At 40.2% G+C, this 18,952-nt stretch overlaps 1 protein-coding gene across 2 annotated transcripts; it reads left to right on the top strand.

Annotated features, from left to right (window-relative positions):
* Positions 1-658: 658 nt before the first annotated feature.
* Positions 659-18,661, top strand: LOC117492274 (myc-associated zinc finger protein). 2 transcript variants are annotated; one of them, XM_034142432.1, is made up of 9 exons: positions 659-906; positions 1,516-1,642; positions 5,445-5,595; positions 6,206-6,600; positions 7,291-7,544; positions 10,262-10,325; positions 12,025-12,196; positions 16,077-16,517; positions 17,768-18,661. In XM_034142432.1, exons 2-8 carry the CDS (start codon positions 1,610-1,612, stop codon positions 16,412-16,414), a joined length of 1,407 nt encoding a protein of 468 aa, XP_033998323.1. In that variant the 5' UTR covers positions 659-906; positions 1,516-1,609; the 3' UTR covers positions 16,415-16,517; positions 17,768-18,661. The 2 variants fall into 2 exon arrangements, with proteins under 2 accessions (XP_033998323.1, XP_033998322.1); XM_034142431.1 differs by having other exon boundaries at positions 659-1,642.
* The last annotated feature ends 291 nt before the right edge of the window (positions 18,662-18,952 follow it).

Below are 18,952 nucleotides of genomic sequence, written 5' to 3'. Positions count from 1 at the left end.
CTTTAGTTTTTTTTTCTTACCTTCCAGCTTCATGTAGGTGAAGTTTCAAAATCATCGCTTTTATTTATTTTTCTATTGTGGTTCTTTTTTTTTTTAAATGCGGTTTGGTATTATCCTCTTCAGAATGGAAGTCTGCTCAGACTTAGGTGGTAAAACATTTTTGGCACTAAGATACTTCCTGCTGAATCAGAGGAGCCCTCATTTTTGTCAGTGCTTCATACTGAATGTAAAAAGTGTGTATAGATTTTTGGATGAATTTGGTGTAATCCACAAAAGAAGTTAAACAAATGAGTGAAAGGTTTCCTTTTTTAAAAATAAAAATATTTTGGGGTGGAGGCATGCTGAATTGGTGAGTTCTTGCTTGCCATAAAGTGGAAATAGATAAGTAGCCATTAGTCTTATGGTTTTGAAAACAAGCAACATTTTATATTTTTTTGAATGAAGTTCGGCGAAATCTACTTCTTGCTGTATTGGATGCATGCCAAATGTATAAGTTATTCTCAATTAATTGAATACAATCAATGTTCCTGCACATTATGGTTAATATAATGTAATCTAAAGCAGGCCTTCATGACATAGGTGTAACCGTGTCAACATCAGGTTAGAATCCAGCTGTTGCACTTGTGTTGCATCGTTACCTTTAAGAAGGATAAAGCCCTGTTTTAGCTAAACCAGACACCATCTTGGCTAACAGAGGTTCCGGTGACCGGGCGTGTGTTTGTTTTAGAAGCACTGTTTTTTTTCTTTAAGCATAAACGGGAGGAATGAACGGCGAAGCGGGTTCTTATCAATGTTGGATTTCATTATTTGTCGGCCTACCGTGAAGTGGCGGCGGGGGCGGCTGTGGCGGCGGCGGGGGCGAGAGGGACGGGACGAGAGCAGCCTGAGCCGGGGTCCGTGAGGAGGGTGGGTGCATACACAAAATACTTTCCCTTTAAAGCGGAGAGGGACAGAGGGGGTGAAGGAGAGATAAAAAAAGAAAAGGAAGAAAGACCGAGAGGGAGGGTGGGCGAGAGAGAGGGAGCGAGAGTTTTGAAAAAAAGAGAAAGATGTCATCCTGTCGATTGAAACACCGAGGCGGAGCCATGGACCGCGGCCGACCAGGAGCTCTCTAGTTAGGGGTGGAGCTGTACGCAACGCCGAGGCTTTGGACCTGACGCTGCGGCCTTTTTTCCCCAGGAGCTATCGCAAAAATAAAAACAGCTGCTATGATTATCATCTTTTGTATACAAATAATTTCTATTTTGCATGCAAGCCATCAGTTTTTTTTATTACAGTAGACATAAGCAAATTATATTGTAATAACGCACCATTAAAGGAAGCATGATTCATTTTGTCGCATTTACAAACAGCCTCCTGTTTATCGCCAACAGATTAATAATTAATAATTCGTAGCAGCCGAACCACGAATAAGTAGTAGCTGATTCATATCGTCTGATGTCATTTTATATTTTTGTTAATTAGCCCGGGCAGGTAGAGGAGAAATACAGGCCTCAGATTGTGTTTTCATAGCAGCAGGTGGAGTGTTTCCTCCTGGGCTCCGCTCCCCTCCTCCCCTCTTTGCCTCTCTGCTCCCGGGTCGCTTAGCTGTTGGTCCCCGGTGTTCAGGATGGATACCTCCTGGAGCAACTTCCTCTTTCAGGTAAGTCTGAATTGTTAAAGCTGCTTTAGGTGGGTTTTATGTTTTTTTTTTTAGGGGCAAATAAGTGGTTGAGGAAGGGGGTGTTTGACATTTATGCATGGGGTTAAAGAGAGAGGATGGAGGGGGGAGGTCCCAGAGGGGTCAGGCTGAAGCTGTGTCCCCAGCCAGGAAGCTCCTATCACAGGTAAGCACCCAGACATGTTTCCTATCCAGGAAGAGTAACTAAGTACTTTTACTCAACTATCTCTTCTACTTGCACTTTTAGTATGCACTTAAGTTATTGTTTACATTTTATGCTAATGTACTCTTCACTATGAGCTACATTATGGCCTTTTACGTCACTAGATCTTTTCTCTGGACTGCTGACAATTTAGGTGTGTTTTGTATTTTTTTCTTCTATAGATATTAATAAACATCCAAACAGAATTTAAGTAAGAAGCAAAGTTTGGGTATATAATAGAACATTCATATAAAAACTTTGAAAGTATTTACATATTTTATTAAAGGGTAGAACATTGAAGCAATACAAAGTCTTAAAGCTCCCATGTCATGCTTTTCTGGTTATTACCCGTCCCCTTGTGTGTTATGAAGGTTTTTATGCATGTAAACGGTGTGCAGAGTCAAAACCCTCAAAGTACACCCTGTAGCGAGTAAAACTCTAACACAGAAAATACCTCCCCAAAACGCCTCGTTGGAGATACGTCACTGTCCATTTGATTCTTCCGGGTACCGCATGATGTCATGCGGTACCCGGAACAAAATGGACCAGCCTAACATTTACTGTTGGAAGCTCTGGTTCAGTTCACAATCGATCCAGTCATGCCAATGCCAAGGACCTGTTTCCTGAAATGTGAGGAGAAATCTGAGCTGTTTGTCCTACCGACGGAAGAACCACGACGAAGTCAGTGGTTGAAATTTCTTTTTAACACTGTTCCTTCAGAGGTTCGAAGAACGTTACTGTGTGCGCGGCATTTCACAGACGAAAGCTTCCAAAACATTTCCCAGTTTGAGGCCGGATATGCACAGCATTTGAAACTGAAGGACGATGCTATTCCTAGTTTGTTTGGACCGTTTGGAGCAGGGGAAGATTCGGGTACACAACCTGTAAGTTTGCATTGTTATTTGTGTTTTTATCAAACAAGACTGTTTGTGTAAACTGTGTCGGACTGCTAAGCCATTGACACAGTGCTAACTGTGCTAACTAAGTTGCTAGCGTTTCCATATATCAACTCTAATATCAGCAGATGGCCTTACATACATGTATCTCATAGCAGGAGAATGTCTGCATTCACACACGAAATACTCATAGACAGTATACTCCGGGTGATTTGCCGTACGGTCAGTCGCGAAACGTAATTACATTATAGCTGGCGTAGCGTGTATGCTACCGAGCTAACCAACGGAGCTAGACATGGGTTTGCTCGGGAAAACATTTTTGTTATGCCAGCTACAATGAATGTAGCAGACTACCCGTATAAGATTGCAATTGTAAACACGTTCTTGCTAGCCTAATATGAATCACTAGCTTTTGTTCATAGTGGTTTTATTACACTAAACAAGCCCAGCTTACTGGGCTAACGACGTTGCTAGCGTTTAAATATATCAACTACAATGTCAGCAGATGGCCTTACATGTTTGTCATGGCAGGAGAATGTCTGCAGTCACACACGGAATAGTCATACAGTATACTCCGGGTGATTTACCGTACATTGTGACAGTACATGTACATACTGCATGTATAGCTAACGAGGCTAGTTATACATGCTAGCGGAAAACAATGTATTCATGCCAGTTACAATGAATGACCGAACGTAGCAGACTACCCGTATAAGATTGCAATTATAAACATGTTATTGCTAGCCTAATATGAACCACTAGCTTTTGTTCATAGTAGTTTTATTACACTACATTATAGTTGCCGTTCCTCCGAGCTAGCGTTCATATCGTGTTAGCTACCAAAGTAAACAAGAAAGCTAGGTTAGCATATTAGCTGGCAAGCTTACTGTGTTGATAAGATAGATGGATTAGATAGATCCACACTCCTACCACAACTACTACTAACGAATCTAAAACAACTAAGTTTCTCTAATATTTTGTGATTTGCATTTTATTTCGTCCAGCCAGATCCTGCCGGACAATACATGACGGGACTACCACACTGATGCATCGTCTCAAAAAGCCCCGGCTGCTATAAGCAAGATGCCGACAACGGGGAGGAATTGATGATATACCGTGTATATATGTATATTTATGTTCATTTTGTACATTTCTAAAAATAAAGTTTAATGGAAATACTTAGTAGGCCTATCCTTTCTTCCCTGAATTATTTGCTCCTATAACTTTTCATTCATATATAGCAAACCATGATTTGATTTCTCATCAAACAGTAGTAGTTTATTACAGGTAAAAATAACTTACTCTTTGTTATGACCGGCTCGTAGGCCACAACGGAAAGACAAGGAGACATACGCGAGTTTACAAAACCACGGCACATTTATTGTGGTAAATGCAGAGATAGGTGGTCGAGGGGAGAGGATCGCCGAGTTCGTCCTTCTGCAGCCGCTTTGGAGAGAGACAGGGGCCGCCGTGTGACTCCGGGCAGCTGGGCTTAATAGCACCTCGGCTCCGGCCAGGTGTCCGTGATCGCGCTGATTAGCCTCTTCAGCTCCACCCTATCGTAAGACCTGCAACACACCTGCACAAAGGCCCTGGGGCCGTCACACTCTTCTATAACAACAGTTGTCGGTACAGTTCGGTTAGTTAGCGTATAAAATATACGGCTGTACCGACGCCATTATAAGACTAATGTTCCGAGAGCGAGCCGAAAAAAGCACTGTTAGACATGGGCGGCGCCTCTCTGGTGGTTGACTAATCAGAACAGAGTGGCCGAGCTGACCAATCGGAGCACACTAGGCTCACAGGGAGGGGGGGGGGCAAGAGCTCCAACGAGTCGTTTAGTGGAGAGAGTGAATACTGCTGAATACACATACTTGACAGAGATGCTGTATGCGAAACCAATGTGAGTTTGGAAAATTGCACAGTATAAATCTATTTTAGTATACCTCAACAATGTAATTATGATCAGTGGAAATGGCCATGACATGGGCCCTTTAACGTCAAAATCTGAAATACTTTATGTATCCCCCGGGGTAAATTGGATTTCATAACAGTTGCTCAATTTTACAAATATTTGTATGAACATAGAGCACCTAAAGTAATAATATAATGTATAGGTAGTAAAAGTAAAAAGTACCTATTTTAGAACAATATTCTTGTAATCCAATAATTGATGTGTTCATCACATTAATGTGGCAGAGGCGGAGCTCATTTTTACAACTTTATATGGGGCTGCAAATAACAATTATTTTCATAATCGATTAATCTGCAAAAAAATGTCGATACCAATTTCACAGTGGTCCACGGTGATGTCTTCAAGTGTCTTCTTTTGTCAGTCTAAAACCCAAAGATATTCACTTTATTATGATTTTAAACATAGAAAATAATTTATCAATCATCAAAATATGTTATTAACTGATTAAACTTTGCAACTGTTGTGTCCAAAGAAGTGACAAAAATCACAATTTTAAGTAAAATATATTATTTTTTTATTCAGTATGTTGTTGTTCAAGCATTGGACCTTTTTCTAGTAAAAAAAATAATAGGGGCTGCAAGTAAAAGTTATTTACGTTATCGATACAAGGCTAATCCATTATTAAAATAGTTGGCTATTATTCCAAGAAAGTCTAACACTAGGTAATATTTACAGATAACCTAGTAATTTGTGCTCCTTTGTTTTTGGCAGACGCCGTCGACTCAGAGCCAGCCGGAGACGCCTCTCCAGTCGGAGCTGCTGCCGGAGCTCAGCGGTTCCGCTCAGAGTCCTCCGGCCGAGCACATCGCCTCGCCGCCGTCCACCGTGGACACCGCCGCCCTGAGCGAGGAGCCGCTGCCTGGTGAGGGGAACTCTTCCATTGTGCCTTTTTATTGGTAGTTTCAGACAGGACACATGAGGACATTATTTTCAAAGTTACTGTTAGAGCCATTCTTTTGTTTTGTAACAAAGGCCAAATATTGTCAGCTAATCATGACCTCTGTAGTCAAGGAAGTATAAAAGACTACAATTCCCACAGCACCAGCCCCGTTAAGAGACACAGAGATGTGCAAACTGTGCGGAAGACGCTGTCGCGATACAGTTTTTAACCGTTAAGTTATATTATCCTACACAACGTAAAGAAAGAAAGACGATCTAAGGTGTTATTTGATTTAAGTTTTGCTTCTTTTGTTTTGATTTGCAAAGGCCTTTTTTTTACTTTGTTGAATGTGTGTGAAAAGTTTATTATTTCATTTGGACTAAACACAAGTTGCACAATATACAGTATGCAACTGTTAGTAAAAACAAATAAAGGAAACATAATGTCTCAGTGGCTTGATGGAAACAAAGGCAGGAAGCCGCGGCAGCTACTTACAATAAGTTCAACAAACCATGAGGATACAAGTTCAAACTATTTAATTTGTGATTAGAAGAGGATTAAAACTCTACATGTGATTCTCTGTGTCTCTCAGAGAAACCCCTCATCAAGCCGGGGCGGCCTGCCCACATCTGCTCCACCTGCAACAAGGAGTTCAAGAACAGCTACAACCTGCGGAGACACCAGTCGGTGCACACGGGCATCAAGATGAAGGACCGCGCCGCCCGGGAGAAGGAGGACGGAGGGAAGGTGGCGGGGGGAGGACGGGTGGAGAGGCAGACTGTTCCGCTCTCCCTCCTCCACCTCACCCTGCCTCAGACTCCTTCACTTCCCCACAACGCAGCCACCGGCGCGGAGACCCTCCCCCTCCTCGGTCAGCAGCAAGACGGCCTGCAGGTTGCCGTGTCCATTGCGCCGGCAACTGTAACCATGGCTGCACCGCCTCCTCCCATCCAGGCAGCTGTTGTTGTTGTGGGCTCCCTGGAACAGGTGGGTTTATAGAGAGCTGCAGGAATGAGTCCTAAACCCCTTAGAATGAGTCAGCATTTTGTCACTTCCTGTTACCTCACCTGGAAGTCAGTTTGTTTTTTATTGTGTTTTTGGTTACAAGTTTAAAATAAGAATTGTGGATTAGAAAGGCTTAAGAGGTTTCAAAATGAAGAAATCTCATTGGATCTTTGTTAAGGGAACCAGGGAGATGCCAACTTCCTGTACAGACTACAAAATGACGTAGGACTTTGTGAAATAGAAAATTATTTTAAATCCATCTTTAGGAAAAACACTCAAATAAATGCTAATATGAAAACATTGAGGACTCCTCATGAACACACACGCACACATCCGCCAAGTCTTCTTCTTTGCTTGTTTTTTTCATTGCCTCTACACACATTCACACACACATTTTACTCTGGATTTCCAGAGTAGGGCAGAAGGGCTAATTCTTTACTTTGGGACAGCAGTTCATATTACAAAATATACCTCAGGACAAAGCCGTTTTATTTCTTCTTCATTTTCTAGAAAATAGGAAACAGATAAAGTATGTTGGCCGGAATTACAAAACATTACCTGGTAGTAACAATGTGCTCATGGTTTAAAAGTTAAGAAATAGTTATGTTAACTGTCAGATCATTGTAAAATCACCAGCATATTGATATAACGTTCTCTGCTGCTGCTCCACAGAATCCAAACCCCAACCCCAGCAACACCAACACGGTGAGGAAGAACCACGCCTGCGAGGCCTGTGGGAAAGCCTTCAGAGACGTCTACCACCTGAACCGCCACCGCCTGTCGCACTCGGACGAGAAGCCGTACTTCTGCCCCGTCTGCCAGCAGCGCTTCAAGAGGAAAGACCGGATGAGCTACCACGTGCGCTCGCACCAGGGCGGCGTGGAGAAACCCTACGTCTGTCCGCACTGCGCCAAAGCCTTCTCTAGGTGCATAATCAGCTCTTATTTCAATGGTTTTCTTCTTTATTTGTATAATAACGACACCAAATGTATTATTTACATTTGAAAAAGTTGTATAAAATAGTATTCAACATAGAGATCTTTATCTGTCACCTAATCCAAATCAGGTTCAAGTTGTCTTCTTCTGCAGGGATGCAAACTTGTCACCTTTCGGCGAAATTCGCCGTTTTGAATCCAAAATAGGTCGTTTGTGTGATTCATGTAGATCTGCAATAAAAATATTTTTGGGGTATGGGGGGGGTCTGGGACCCGGAGTAATCTGCGGCCGCGAGCTGTTATGTCATGACACGCATGGTGTTCTTTTTTTATATATTATAATGCAGCGCGAGCTGTGTGCTCGAGTCTTCCTGCCTGTCGGCTCTGCTCATGGATGTATAATAAGGCTCTGCTGCTCCGGGATGAGGGTCTAGCTTCAGCAGCTACATTACCTACGGGTGCGTTCGTGAATATTAACTGTGCGGTCCGGAGTCACTGTGGCACAGACTGGACCGCTGGTGAACAGCTGTTAGAACGGGCCGTTCAGGTGTTCAGAGCAGAGCTCCCTGTCGGAGCGGCAGAGCGTGATGTGCACTGAAAAGTGTTCCTGTCGCAATATTATCATTGAGCTAGCTAACTAGCATACATTGTCACTATCTGCTAACGTTAGCTTTAGCCTTCGTTTTCTAATAGTCTTTTTCATAGGCTATAAACGGAGGTGGTATAAGTATAGATCTTGTACTTGAGTAAAAGTAGAAGTACTCAGATCTTGTACTAGAGTAAAAGTAGAAGTACTCAGATCTTGTACTAGAGTAAAAGTAGAAGTACTCAGATATTGTACTTGAGTAAAAGTAGAAGTACTCAGATCTTGTACTAGAGTAAAAGTAGAAGTACTCAGATCTTGTACTTGAGTAAAAGTAAAAGTACTCAGATATTGTACTTGAGTAAAAGTAGAAGTACTCAGATATTGTACTTGAGTAAAAGTAGAAGTACTCAGATCTTGTACTTGAGTAAAAGTAGAAGTACTCAGATATTGTACTTGAGTAAAAGTAGAAGTACTCAAATCTTGTACTTGAGTAAAAGTAGAAGTACTCAGGTTTGAGTAAAAGTAGAAGTACCAGAGTGTAGGAACAATCCTGCAATCAAAATGTTCCTCAAATAAAAGTACAAAAGTATTATCATCAAAATATAGTTAAAGTAGCAACAGTAAAAGTAGAAGTACTCAGGTCTTGTACTTGAGTAAAAGTAGAAGTACCAGAGTGTACTCTGTTACAGTAAAAGTCCTGCATTCAAAATGTTCCTCAAGTAAACGTATAAAAGTATTCTCATCAAAATATAGTTAAAGTAGCGACAGTAAAAGTAGTAATTGTGCAGATTGGTCCATTTCAGAATAATATATATGATATGTTTTATAATGATTGATCATGAAAGTGTTCTCAAAGCTGGTAAAGGTGCAGCTAGTTTGAATGACTTTGTATACTGCAGGGTAGCTTGTGAATTTACTCCAGGTGGAACTAAAGTCTGATTTAACACTTGATTATATTTCACATCATTCATCCACATCTGTAAAGTAACTAAAGGTATTAAATACGTGTAGTGGAGTGGAGAAGTACACCATTTACCTCTGAACTGTAGAGGAGAAGAAGAACAAAGTAGCAAAACATTGAAATACATAAATAAAGTACAAGTATCTCAAAATTGTACCCAAGTATAGTACTTGAGTTTATGAACTTAGTTACTTTACACCAGTGGCTATAAAGATAGAAAGACTAAGCCTTGCACAGAGGCATGAAAATACATTTTCAAAATGCTCAACAGTCCTGCCAAAATTATAAACTGACTGCTACACAATTAAAATAAATGCTTTTATACATTTCTATTAGATGTGACTCTTTGGCGTTTCTGTTATTATTAACTGCTTTAGTTGTTCTGACTGCTAAAATCCTCTGTTATTCCTCATTTTAAAGCCGATATTCCGTGGGGTGGGGGGGCTCGGATCCTTGTCACCTTTTTCATACCTGATGAGTTTGCATCCCTGTTCTGAATCATTCTGAATTTCGTCAGAGGAGGTGCAATGTGAAGCCACGTGGTTCCTGGACAAAAACACGTTTTTTCCCATTTGTATTCTAAATGAAGAAAAATTCAACTTTAACTGTCAGAAAATCTGATGTTTTTTCTAAGAATATTACCCTGTTTTCCAGTTCCATATAAATTCACAGTAAGGTAATGAAAAAAATAGAATTTAGGAAATGAAAGTGGTACAAGCTAGATCTCACACATTTAGAAGAAAAGAAACAAGGATATTTCCAGATGTTTATTTGGTACGTTTATAAGAAAAAAGTATTTGTGTGTAAAGTGAGAAACATGTATGCTGAGCCTTCTGCTTTTTTAACAAATAACTGCAGATTATTTTTCATATTTGTCTCTTTCTGACTTTTACATCGATTGTCTGGTGGAACCATACAGACTGTTAAATACAATACAAATGAGCTGTCAACATCAAACATGGCATTGCCAAAGCATGCCGCACAAGGGGTTACAACAATACAAAAACACAAAAGAACACTTAACATACATGTGGCACAAACCACTGTAGAAGAAAGCACCCTTTTTTTCTGCTTGCACAAAACAAAATGACATTTATTTGTAAAGAAGGCTTTCTACAACCTAGAACATTTGTGATAAGTTGTGTTTTCTTTTGTTTTCAGACCGGACCACCTCAACAGCCACGTCCGACAGGTGCACTCTACAGAGAGACCGTTCAAGTGCACGGTAACGTCTTGATCTGTCTGTTTTCTGGAGCTCTACCAATATGGGTTTGTGAATCATAAAGACCATGAAACACTGGATAATGATGATGATGATTAATATAGTGAGGGGGTTTTAAATACAAATCTAACTTTGAGAAAATGCCACAGAAGCCAAATAAAAATAAAAATACACATTACATAAAGACACAGCTGTAAACTCAATTTGGTAAGGAAATTCATATTAATATACATTTACATTTGAAGAAAGATCAATGATTTAAAAATACAGAGCTGGGGGAAGTGGGTAATATTAGGAGGAAAAGAATGTCAAAACAAGTTTAAATTGGTCAAAATAAAAGAAAAAACCTTTAAATGTCTATAGGTGTAAACAATTTTACATTTGGAAGAACAAAATGGTAAATGACCTAAGATAAAAGTCAAGGATTCCCTACATTTGTTATAATGAGGTGATCCAATGGCAACACTATCTTCCAAGTTTTCCCTCCTAAATGTACGACATATATCGAAGACAATTTCATATTCCATTTATTAAATGTATTACTTTAATTGAGAAGAATATTGATTTGTATTTCTCATACATTTCCAACTTTAATATCAGGTATTATTATCCTCTCCCCCAGCTCTTTTAATGTATGTATTTGTTCCTACAATGGCCCCAATAAGACATCTTAGAACTTATATATTATACTTATTAGTCATATATTTAATGTTATTTTTCAGTGCCATTTTTTGATATTTGCAAAAGCAGTAACTTTTTGTTAAAACTTTTTAGTGTTTACAATAATTCTCTTTAGGTTATAATTAGCATTGGCCATATGACGATATGAACTGTGAGGCGGTTAAAATAAGAAATATGTATTTATTGTGTTCATTAGATAAATTGAGATTGTGTTGGGATATTATCTAAAAAATACTTTTTACAAGATCTGATATATTTTTCAGGTATGAATTGATCTAAGAAGCAAAAATCAGACAAGCTTAACGGCATATCATTTTTTTTAAACAGTGTCCAATTTAATTTGCACTACATCTATTAGGGCTGTGCGATTATGGCAAAAATCATAATCACGATTATTTGGGTCAATAATTGATATCACGATTATTAAATACGATTATTCATTGACTTTTTCCATTTATTGAACTTTAAAACAAATACAAATAATAATTTGAACAGTATCTTTTTAACTGTTGATTACCCTGAACGTATAATTCAACTGAAAAACCAATACAAAAATAAATAAAATAAATGTTACATTTAAATAAATAATATCAAAATAATAAATACCAATAAACAAGATCAACAAATATTTTGGAGCGCACTTCCCCAAGCTACTAAACATATATAAATATGATAAATACAAATAAATGAGACCAAAATTAATTAGATCAATTATGTTGCAGTGCACTGTCACAACCTAGCAAAGCTAAATAATTGTTTTTTTCGATTATGTTGTTTTCGTAATTGTGGCAGGCCAAAATCGTAATTGCGATTAAAATACGATTAATTGCACAGCCCTAACATCTATTATATTATGATAATTAACCGGAGAAAGTTACATATAAAATGGTGATTTTATCCAAACTGCCTGACATTGTTTTGATGTTCTCACATGTCCTTGGTTTCTTTGTTTGTCTCACTGTGTGTAATAAAGCTTTATCCGATCTCATGTTTTGGTGCATGTCGTCTTGTTCCCTCACAGACGTGCACGTCGGCGTTCGCCACGCGGGATCGTCTCCGAGCTCACCTGGTGCGTCACGAGGAGAAGGTGCCGTGCCACATCTGCGGGAAGCTGCTGTCTGCGGCCTACATCACGGACCACATGAGGGTCCACAACCAGGCGCAGCACCACTCCTGCCACCTCTGCAACCGCAGTGAGTCCCGGGAACATCACACATCTCCTTTAAACCAATCAATCAAAGCAGCCTCTAGGATTCTGAGTTTAGTTTTACTTTACTTTTTACTTATGCTTTTAGATAACGGCCTCACTTTTACTGCTAACTGAGTGATTCACATAAAAACCTGTTTATAAAAGGATTTAAAGGGGCCCTATTCTGCTCATTCAGGTTCATAATAGTATTTTGTGCCTCTACTGTGACATGTCTCCATGCTTTAATGTTCAAAAAGCTCTTTTATTTTTCTCGTACTGCCTTTGCTGGGAGGGAGGCTGTGACTCGGTAGATAAGTGCGCTGGTCTTCAGATCAGGGGAGCACTGGTTCGAATCCCACTGCAGTCAGCATGTCGTTGTGTCCCTAGGCAAGACACTTCACCCCAAATTGCTCCTGTGGGGATTGCCCACAGTATTGAGTATGTAAGTTGCTTTGGATAAAAGCGACTTACAAGTGACATGTCATGTAATGTAATGTGCTGCAGCACCTCTTTTCATCTCGTTTCTGTTTGAAACCAGAGCCCAGTCTGCTCTGATTGGTTAGCTGACTGGCCCTGTTGTGATTGGTCAACCGCTTAGAGATGTCCCTGTCCTTAGCCTATCACGTACAATGTGTTAGAGCACTAGCAAATAGAAGCGCGAGTTAGAACTACAATGGAGGTGTTTCAGGCTGGGGGGGTGTGTGTGTGGGAGAGAAACTCCCTCTGGAGGGAACTTTGGGATTTTAGCCTTTGCAGACCATGTATGGCGCATTTCCACTGCCGGGCCTTGCACGGCTTAGTAAGGTATAGTTAGGCCTTGGTAGGCCAGGCTCACTTTATGCTGCGTTTCCATTACAGTTTAGGAGCTGGGGTAGTAACTATAGTAACGCAGTGTAGGCGGAGCCGTGACGTCATCTTCAATGCGAAACACAAAACCAACATCAGCCGTTAGCTGTTAGCACTCAGAGCTCACAGCTCCTCATATCTGTTCAGAAACTAGACAAAAGTTAAACAAGTACAAACCACAGACTGACTGTGTCATGGTGAATACAGTCGCTGCTTTATTTATGTCTGTATAGGCCGTTGTTGTGAGTGTGGACTAGGGGTGCAACAACTAATCGACTTAATCGATTAAAATCGATGACCAAATGAGTTGCCAACTAATTCAGTCGTCGATCCGTTGGTGACGTCATCACGTGTGTTTTACGCTGCGTTAAGCTCCAACGTTATCGGTCTTTTTATCGGTACTGGAGACATTTAAAAAATATATGTCATATGTGTTATTTCTACATAAACATTATATCGCAGTCTTAGTGTCGCCAACTCGTTTCTAATATGCAAAAAGACAAAGAAATGCGTCTATGATGTATTTTCAATCTTTCCAATCCAGACGAGAGATCTCTCTCCCCCGTCTGTGTGCGAGGGGGCGGGGCAGTTTACACACACACAGCTGCTACATGCAGCAACACACTGCGGGGATGGCGGAGAGAAGCGCTCCAAGGTGTGGTTAAACTTTACCCGTCTCGATGTGGACAATGCTCGTTATCAAAAGTGCAATAAGAGTTTAGCATGTAAGGGCGGCAACACGAGCAATTTGTCTAAACATTTAGCAAAAGTGCTCCACATTCAGACGGAGAAATGCACCGGGTTCGACTGTCTTTCTAGTAGCTCTGTAGCCCCATCCACGAGTAACGTTTCCACGTCAGGTGTTATGTATGCTAGCAGCAACACACGGAGTTAACTCAATTATACAAACATGGGTTAATGATTAGAGGGAACCGAGTTATTTATTTTGTTAAAGTTTCAGCTATTCTGTTTACAGTTCTGTCATCAGTTTATTTAAACGATTTGTTAAAACATTGTTGTTTCTTTTGATGTGAAATATTATTTATTTCATTTAAATAAAAAGCAATGTTAATTTTGTTCACAATTTGTTTAGTTAGTTTATAATATATGTATTTTTGAATCAAGTATTCATCTTTATTGTCTTCATTGTTAGTTTCCACATGCCTCAAACAACCTCAAGCTAAATCTAAAAGTTGATGGCTAAATAAGAGCGTTTGAGAAATTGTGCAAGGCATAATAGTCCGAATAGTCGATTAATCGTTTCATTAATCGATAGATTAATCGATTATCAAATTAGTCGTTTGTTGCAGCCCTAGTGTGGACGGTCGGAGCATATACACCGTTAGCTTAACCGATCTCCATTCAGAAAACACGCATTTTAAAAGGTTTTTCGCCTGCCGTCTGTCTGCAGACTTGTCAAAGCATTAATTCATGGTTTCTACTAACCGGTATCAGTATGTTGTTACTTCGGCATCATTTTGAAACGTGTATTACAATTAAATCATGGTCAAATATGTTCATTTTGTTGTAGTTGCCAGCGATTCTCTCACTAGTTTAGCATACTCAGCTCGGTTGTTGGCCCGGAAAGAACCTCGATTTTGGAGAGCCAGAAAAACTGTGAAAAAGTACCCGCTAGCCGGAACTACGCCTAGTGGAAACGCAACCAAAAACGGGCCAGGCCGGGCACGGCACGCTTAAACCGCGCTCCGCGCTGTAGTGGAAATGCGCTATTACATCCACAAAAACCTATATAAAACACTACAGGAAAGGGAAAACCCCAAAAAGTATAATAAGGACTAGGGCTGCTCGATTATGGCAAAAATCATAATCATGATTATTTTTGGTCAATATTGATATCACCATTATTAAATACGATTATTCATTGACTTTGAAAACATCCATTTGTTGAACTTTAAAAAAGAAAACGTTGCACTGTGTGTAGAAAGAGAGAGAGAGAGAGATGCTGACCTGCACCGTGCAGCGATCAGCTGATCCGGAGCAGAGAGAGAGGCCGTTTCTCAATGTCGAGTATACCTGCTGCAGAACCACTATTTCAAGTATACTACGTCATCGAGTGGCGCCGAATGCTGGGCATTTAACATGCATTTAAACAGTCCTTCTGCGCCACTCGATGACGTAGTATACTTGAAATAGTGGCTCTGCAGCAGGTTTACTCGACATTGAGAAACGGCCAGAGAGAGCTGCGGTCTGGGGCCTCTGCCTCCTGTCCTCGCAACTCTTGTTATTTGTTCTTACTCGGAACCGAGTTTTGCTTCCCAGCCCTGCCACTGTGCTTGCTGCAAGCAGCAAGATGCATTTCCTTAGGAATCGATAAGCAGAACCGAAACAAACATTTCTAAACGATACCAATGGAATCGAAATGTTGGAAACGGAACCGGATTTCGGTACCCAACCCTACTCACAACCTGGCAGAGAGGGCTTTTAGGGAGGGGCGAAAGCGCATGCACGGGCAGGATGTATAACACAAGACAAATTGAGAGCATCATTGCGAAAGGGAATGCAGCAAAATAATCGTTTTATTTCGATTACGTTGTTTTTGTAATCACTGCAAGCCAAAATCGAGATTAAAATACGATTAATTGCACAGCCCTAATAAGGACTCTTTAAAAGAATAAACTTATCACCATTCTAAAAACTTGTCTAAAAACTAAAAGAAAACACCACATTTTCAATAAATAAAAATAGAAGTCTAAGAGCAAGAGTTCTCTAAAATCCACCATTACAGAATTATGATGAAAGATATGGTTCTACATTATGAGAACAAATAAATAAATAATGGATGACAATATTTTGGTATTAAATTAGAGCGTTTAGCTATTTCAAAATCATACATATATTGAGTGTGTGTGTGTGTGTGTGTGTGTGTGTGTGTGTGTGTGTGTGTGTGTGTGTGTGTGTGTGTGTGTGTGTGTGTGTGTGTGTGTGTGTGTGTGTGTGTGTGTGTGTGTGTGTGTGTGTGTGTGTGTGTGTGTGTGTGTGTGTGTGTGTGTGTGTGTGTGTGTGTGTGTGTGTTCCAGGCTTCACCACGCTCACCTACCTGCGGGTGCACGCTCAGAAGCACCACGGTCAGGAGTGGAAGGAGAGCGGCGGGGCGCGGGGGGGCTTTGGGGGGACGGGGGCCGGCGGTGTGCTGCTGTGCCAGCTGTGCGGGGTGCAGTGCAAGACAGCCACGCAGCTCCAGGGTCACATGGGCACCCACGCCGCCCAGGGAGACCCCGGCCACGACCCCGGCCACGACCCCACCAGCGCCGGGCCCGTGGGCTCCACCAGCGTGGCCGTCACCGTGTCCAGCGCCAGCACCGTGGGACTGCTGGTGACCGACTGCTCCGGGATCGCACCCTCGCCCCACAGCTAGCAGGCTGGGAGGGCAGGGGGTGGGATGGGTGGGGGGGTGGAGCTGGGGATGGAGGCAAAGACAAACGAGGAGCAGACAAGCAGAGAGACAGGATCCTATCCAGGTGTGTGAATCATCTTCTGCCATCTTTTTTTTATTGGGGAGAATGAGGATGTTTAGTGGGAAACCTGGAACCTGAACATTACTTTGCATTTAGCTGACGCTTTTATTTTATCCTTAAAGAGGACATATTATGCTGATTTTCTGATTCATTTGTATTCTGTGTCTCTACTGTGACATGTCTCCATGCGCTAATGTTCAGAAAGCTCTTTATTTTTCTCATACTGCCTGTGCTGCAGCACCTCTTTTCACCCTCTGTCTGAAACCAGGGCCCAATCTGCTCTGATTGGTTAGCTGGCCGGCTCTGTTGTGATTGGTCAACCACTTAGAGATGCCCCGCCACTTAGCCTATCACGTTCAATGTGTTGGAGTTCTAGCCAATAGAAGCTCAATTGTAACGTAGTGATGTCATAATGTTACGGAAATAAACAAAGGAGGAACAATGGTTAAGCATTTAACTAAACCATTGTAAGTGCTTTATACAGAAATTAGATTTAATTTAAAATCCGGTTTATTGCAAAGTAGGTGTATAAGAACTTAAAGCATTATGATTAAGGTAAGTGATGAACATCCCCATGCTCTTTTATGTGTTTGTGTTGAAACCATTTCTTTCTTTTGGTGCTAAAGTGAACAATTTGTTACATTTAAAAATGGTGAACAATATATCCAAAATCAGCAGAGGGAGGGGCGTGAAAACAGTGTTCTCTCTCAAGATAAAGCCATATTCTTTATTGGTGTGAATGTAACATGTACAATATATAATTGTAACAACTAATAATAAGATTACAAAGAAAAATAACAAGATACAATTCATAAAATCTAAAAGAAGCAGAAAAATTAAAGAGTGAGTGCTTGCTTGCTGAATCGATGAGCAAATAATAAAATTATGAGAAGGATGATAACATTTATATAAAATAAATATATAATATACATATAGGAATACGCACACTATGACAGACAAAACAAACTATTTGGCAGGGGAAGATACACATATTATTTTCAACTTATGAAAACATCTGTCATCCTGCTTCAGAATGAAATGATTTCTACCTTGGTCCAGGTGACACACTTCCACAAGTTTCATGAAAATCGAGCCAGTGGTTTTTCTGTAATAGAGAACTGAAACTTAAAAGAATTAATGGCATATTAATCATTTCAAAAAACAGCCCTTTACAGAAACATTAAAGCTGTTTAAACCTGATGATTCATGATAATATTTTGTAAAATTAACATGCTTTTGTTTTCACTTTCCAGATGTTTTCATATCCGGAAGTGAACACAGACCGGTGGTGTTTCCTGCTCAGCGCTGGTAGTCATTTCACGAGGACGGCGGCCTTTGGTGACCTTTTACTTCCAGCTCCATCAGTGTTAAACAGCTGAGAGACACTTTCTGCAAACTGTTCCGCGTCTGTGCAAATCAGCCGAGTCAAAGCGAGAAACTGTGGAAAAGACGATAAGGAAAACCTCTGCTCAATCATGAGGGAGAAACATTTACGTGTATTTTTATTCATGTGGCTTAGCAATTAGCTGTTTCTATTTTTCATCATGTCATTGTTTTAATTGTCAACAGCCTGTCAAGATTTTGTAAAGTCGGTGTTGTTTCTGGATTATTTATATTCCATGATATCAGTGTTTATTTATAATGAGATTGACCTAACATGAATTTTGATCAGTTTCCCACTTATTTATTGATATTATCAGTATAATATAATTTATTTGAACAGTCTGCAGTTTGCCTTTGTCCGATTCTGCAGAGCACGGACACCTCACAGGACATGGGTCAGCTATTTCACACGGGCCATCATGTAAATACACTTTTATAACGCGGATAAAGGCAAACTAATAATACGTTATTTGTGTATATTCCCCTCCATGAACATGAATGTGCTTCATATGGTCATTGCTCTGTCTCTGGATGCTGATTTGTAATTATTGAAAAAGGTACATTTGCCATGTGATTTGTAGCTACCTTGGTGACACATTTTCTGTGGCTGTGCATATTGATTGTAATTGATGCATAGTGCATAGCGCCTCGTTACTACTGTATTAAAAAAGCAGTAAAATGCATGTGTGGGTTTAAGTGGAAATCATCTGTCCGGGTGAATGTCAGCAGTGGAAAGTAACTTAATATATTTACTCAAGTACAAATTGAAGGTACTTTATTTGAGTATTTGCTTTTTTAATGCGACTTAAATGTTCTACTGCACTACAGTACATCTATTTGAAATCTTAAGTAATTTTGCAAATTAAGATTTTCCCACTAGACAAATGAAATAAAAGCTAAGAACGAATGGGCCATTAAGCAATTAGTTTTTGAAATGGTATGTAAAACTCTTCATTATTGAAGTCACTTCTTTACGTAAAACATTTCATATTTCCAGCATCACAAATGTGAAGGTTGGCTGCTGTCCTTTTAATTATTTTAATATTCAAATGTAA

Source organism: Trematomus bernacchii, unplaced genomic scaffold (assembly GCF_902827165.1).
Source record: "Trematomus bernacchii unplaced genomic scaffold, fTreBer1.1, whole genome shotgun sequence".
Classification (NCBI taxonomy): Eukaryota; Metazoa; Chordata; class Actinopteri; order Perciformes; family Nototheniidae; genus Trematomus; species Trematomus bernacchii.
This window is presented reverse-complemented; position numbering and strand designations above follow the sequence as displayed.

Excerpts from the sequence above, each read along its gene's own strand:
- LOC117492274 (XM_034142432.1), top strand. The coding sequence starts at position 1,610 with ATGGATACCTCCTGGAGCAACTTCCTCTTTCAG. Across the intron at positions 1,643-5,444 it reads GGAGCAACTTCCTCTTTCAG|ACGCCGTCGACTCAGAGCCA; the intron begins GTAAGTCTGAAT and ends TGTTTTTGGCAG. Across the intron at positions 10,326-12,024 it reads AGAGACCGTTCAAGTGCACG|ACGTGCACGTCGGCGTTCGC; the intron begins GTAACGTCTTGA and ends GTTCCCTCACAG.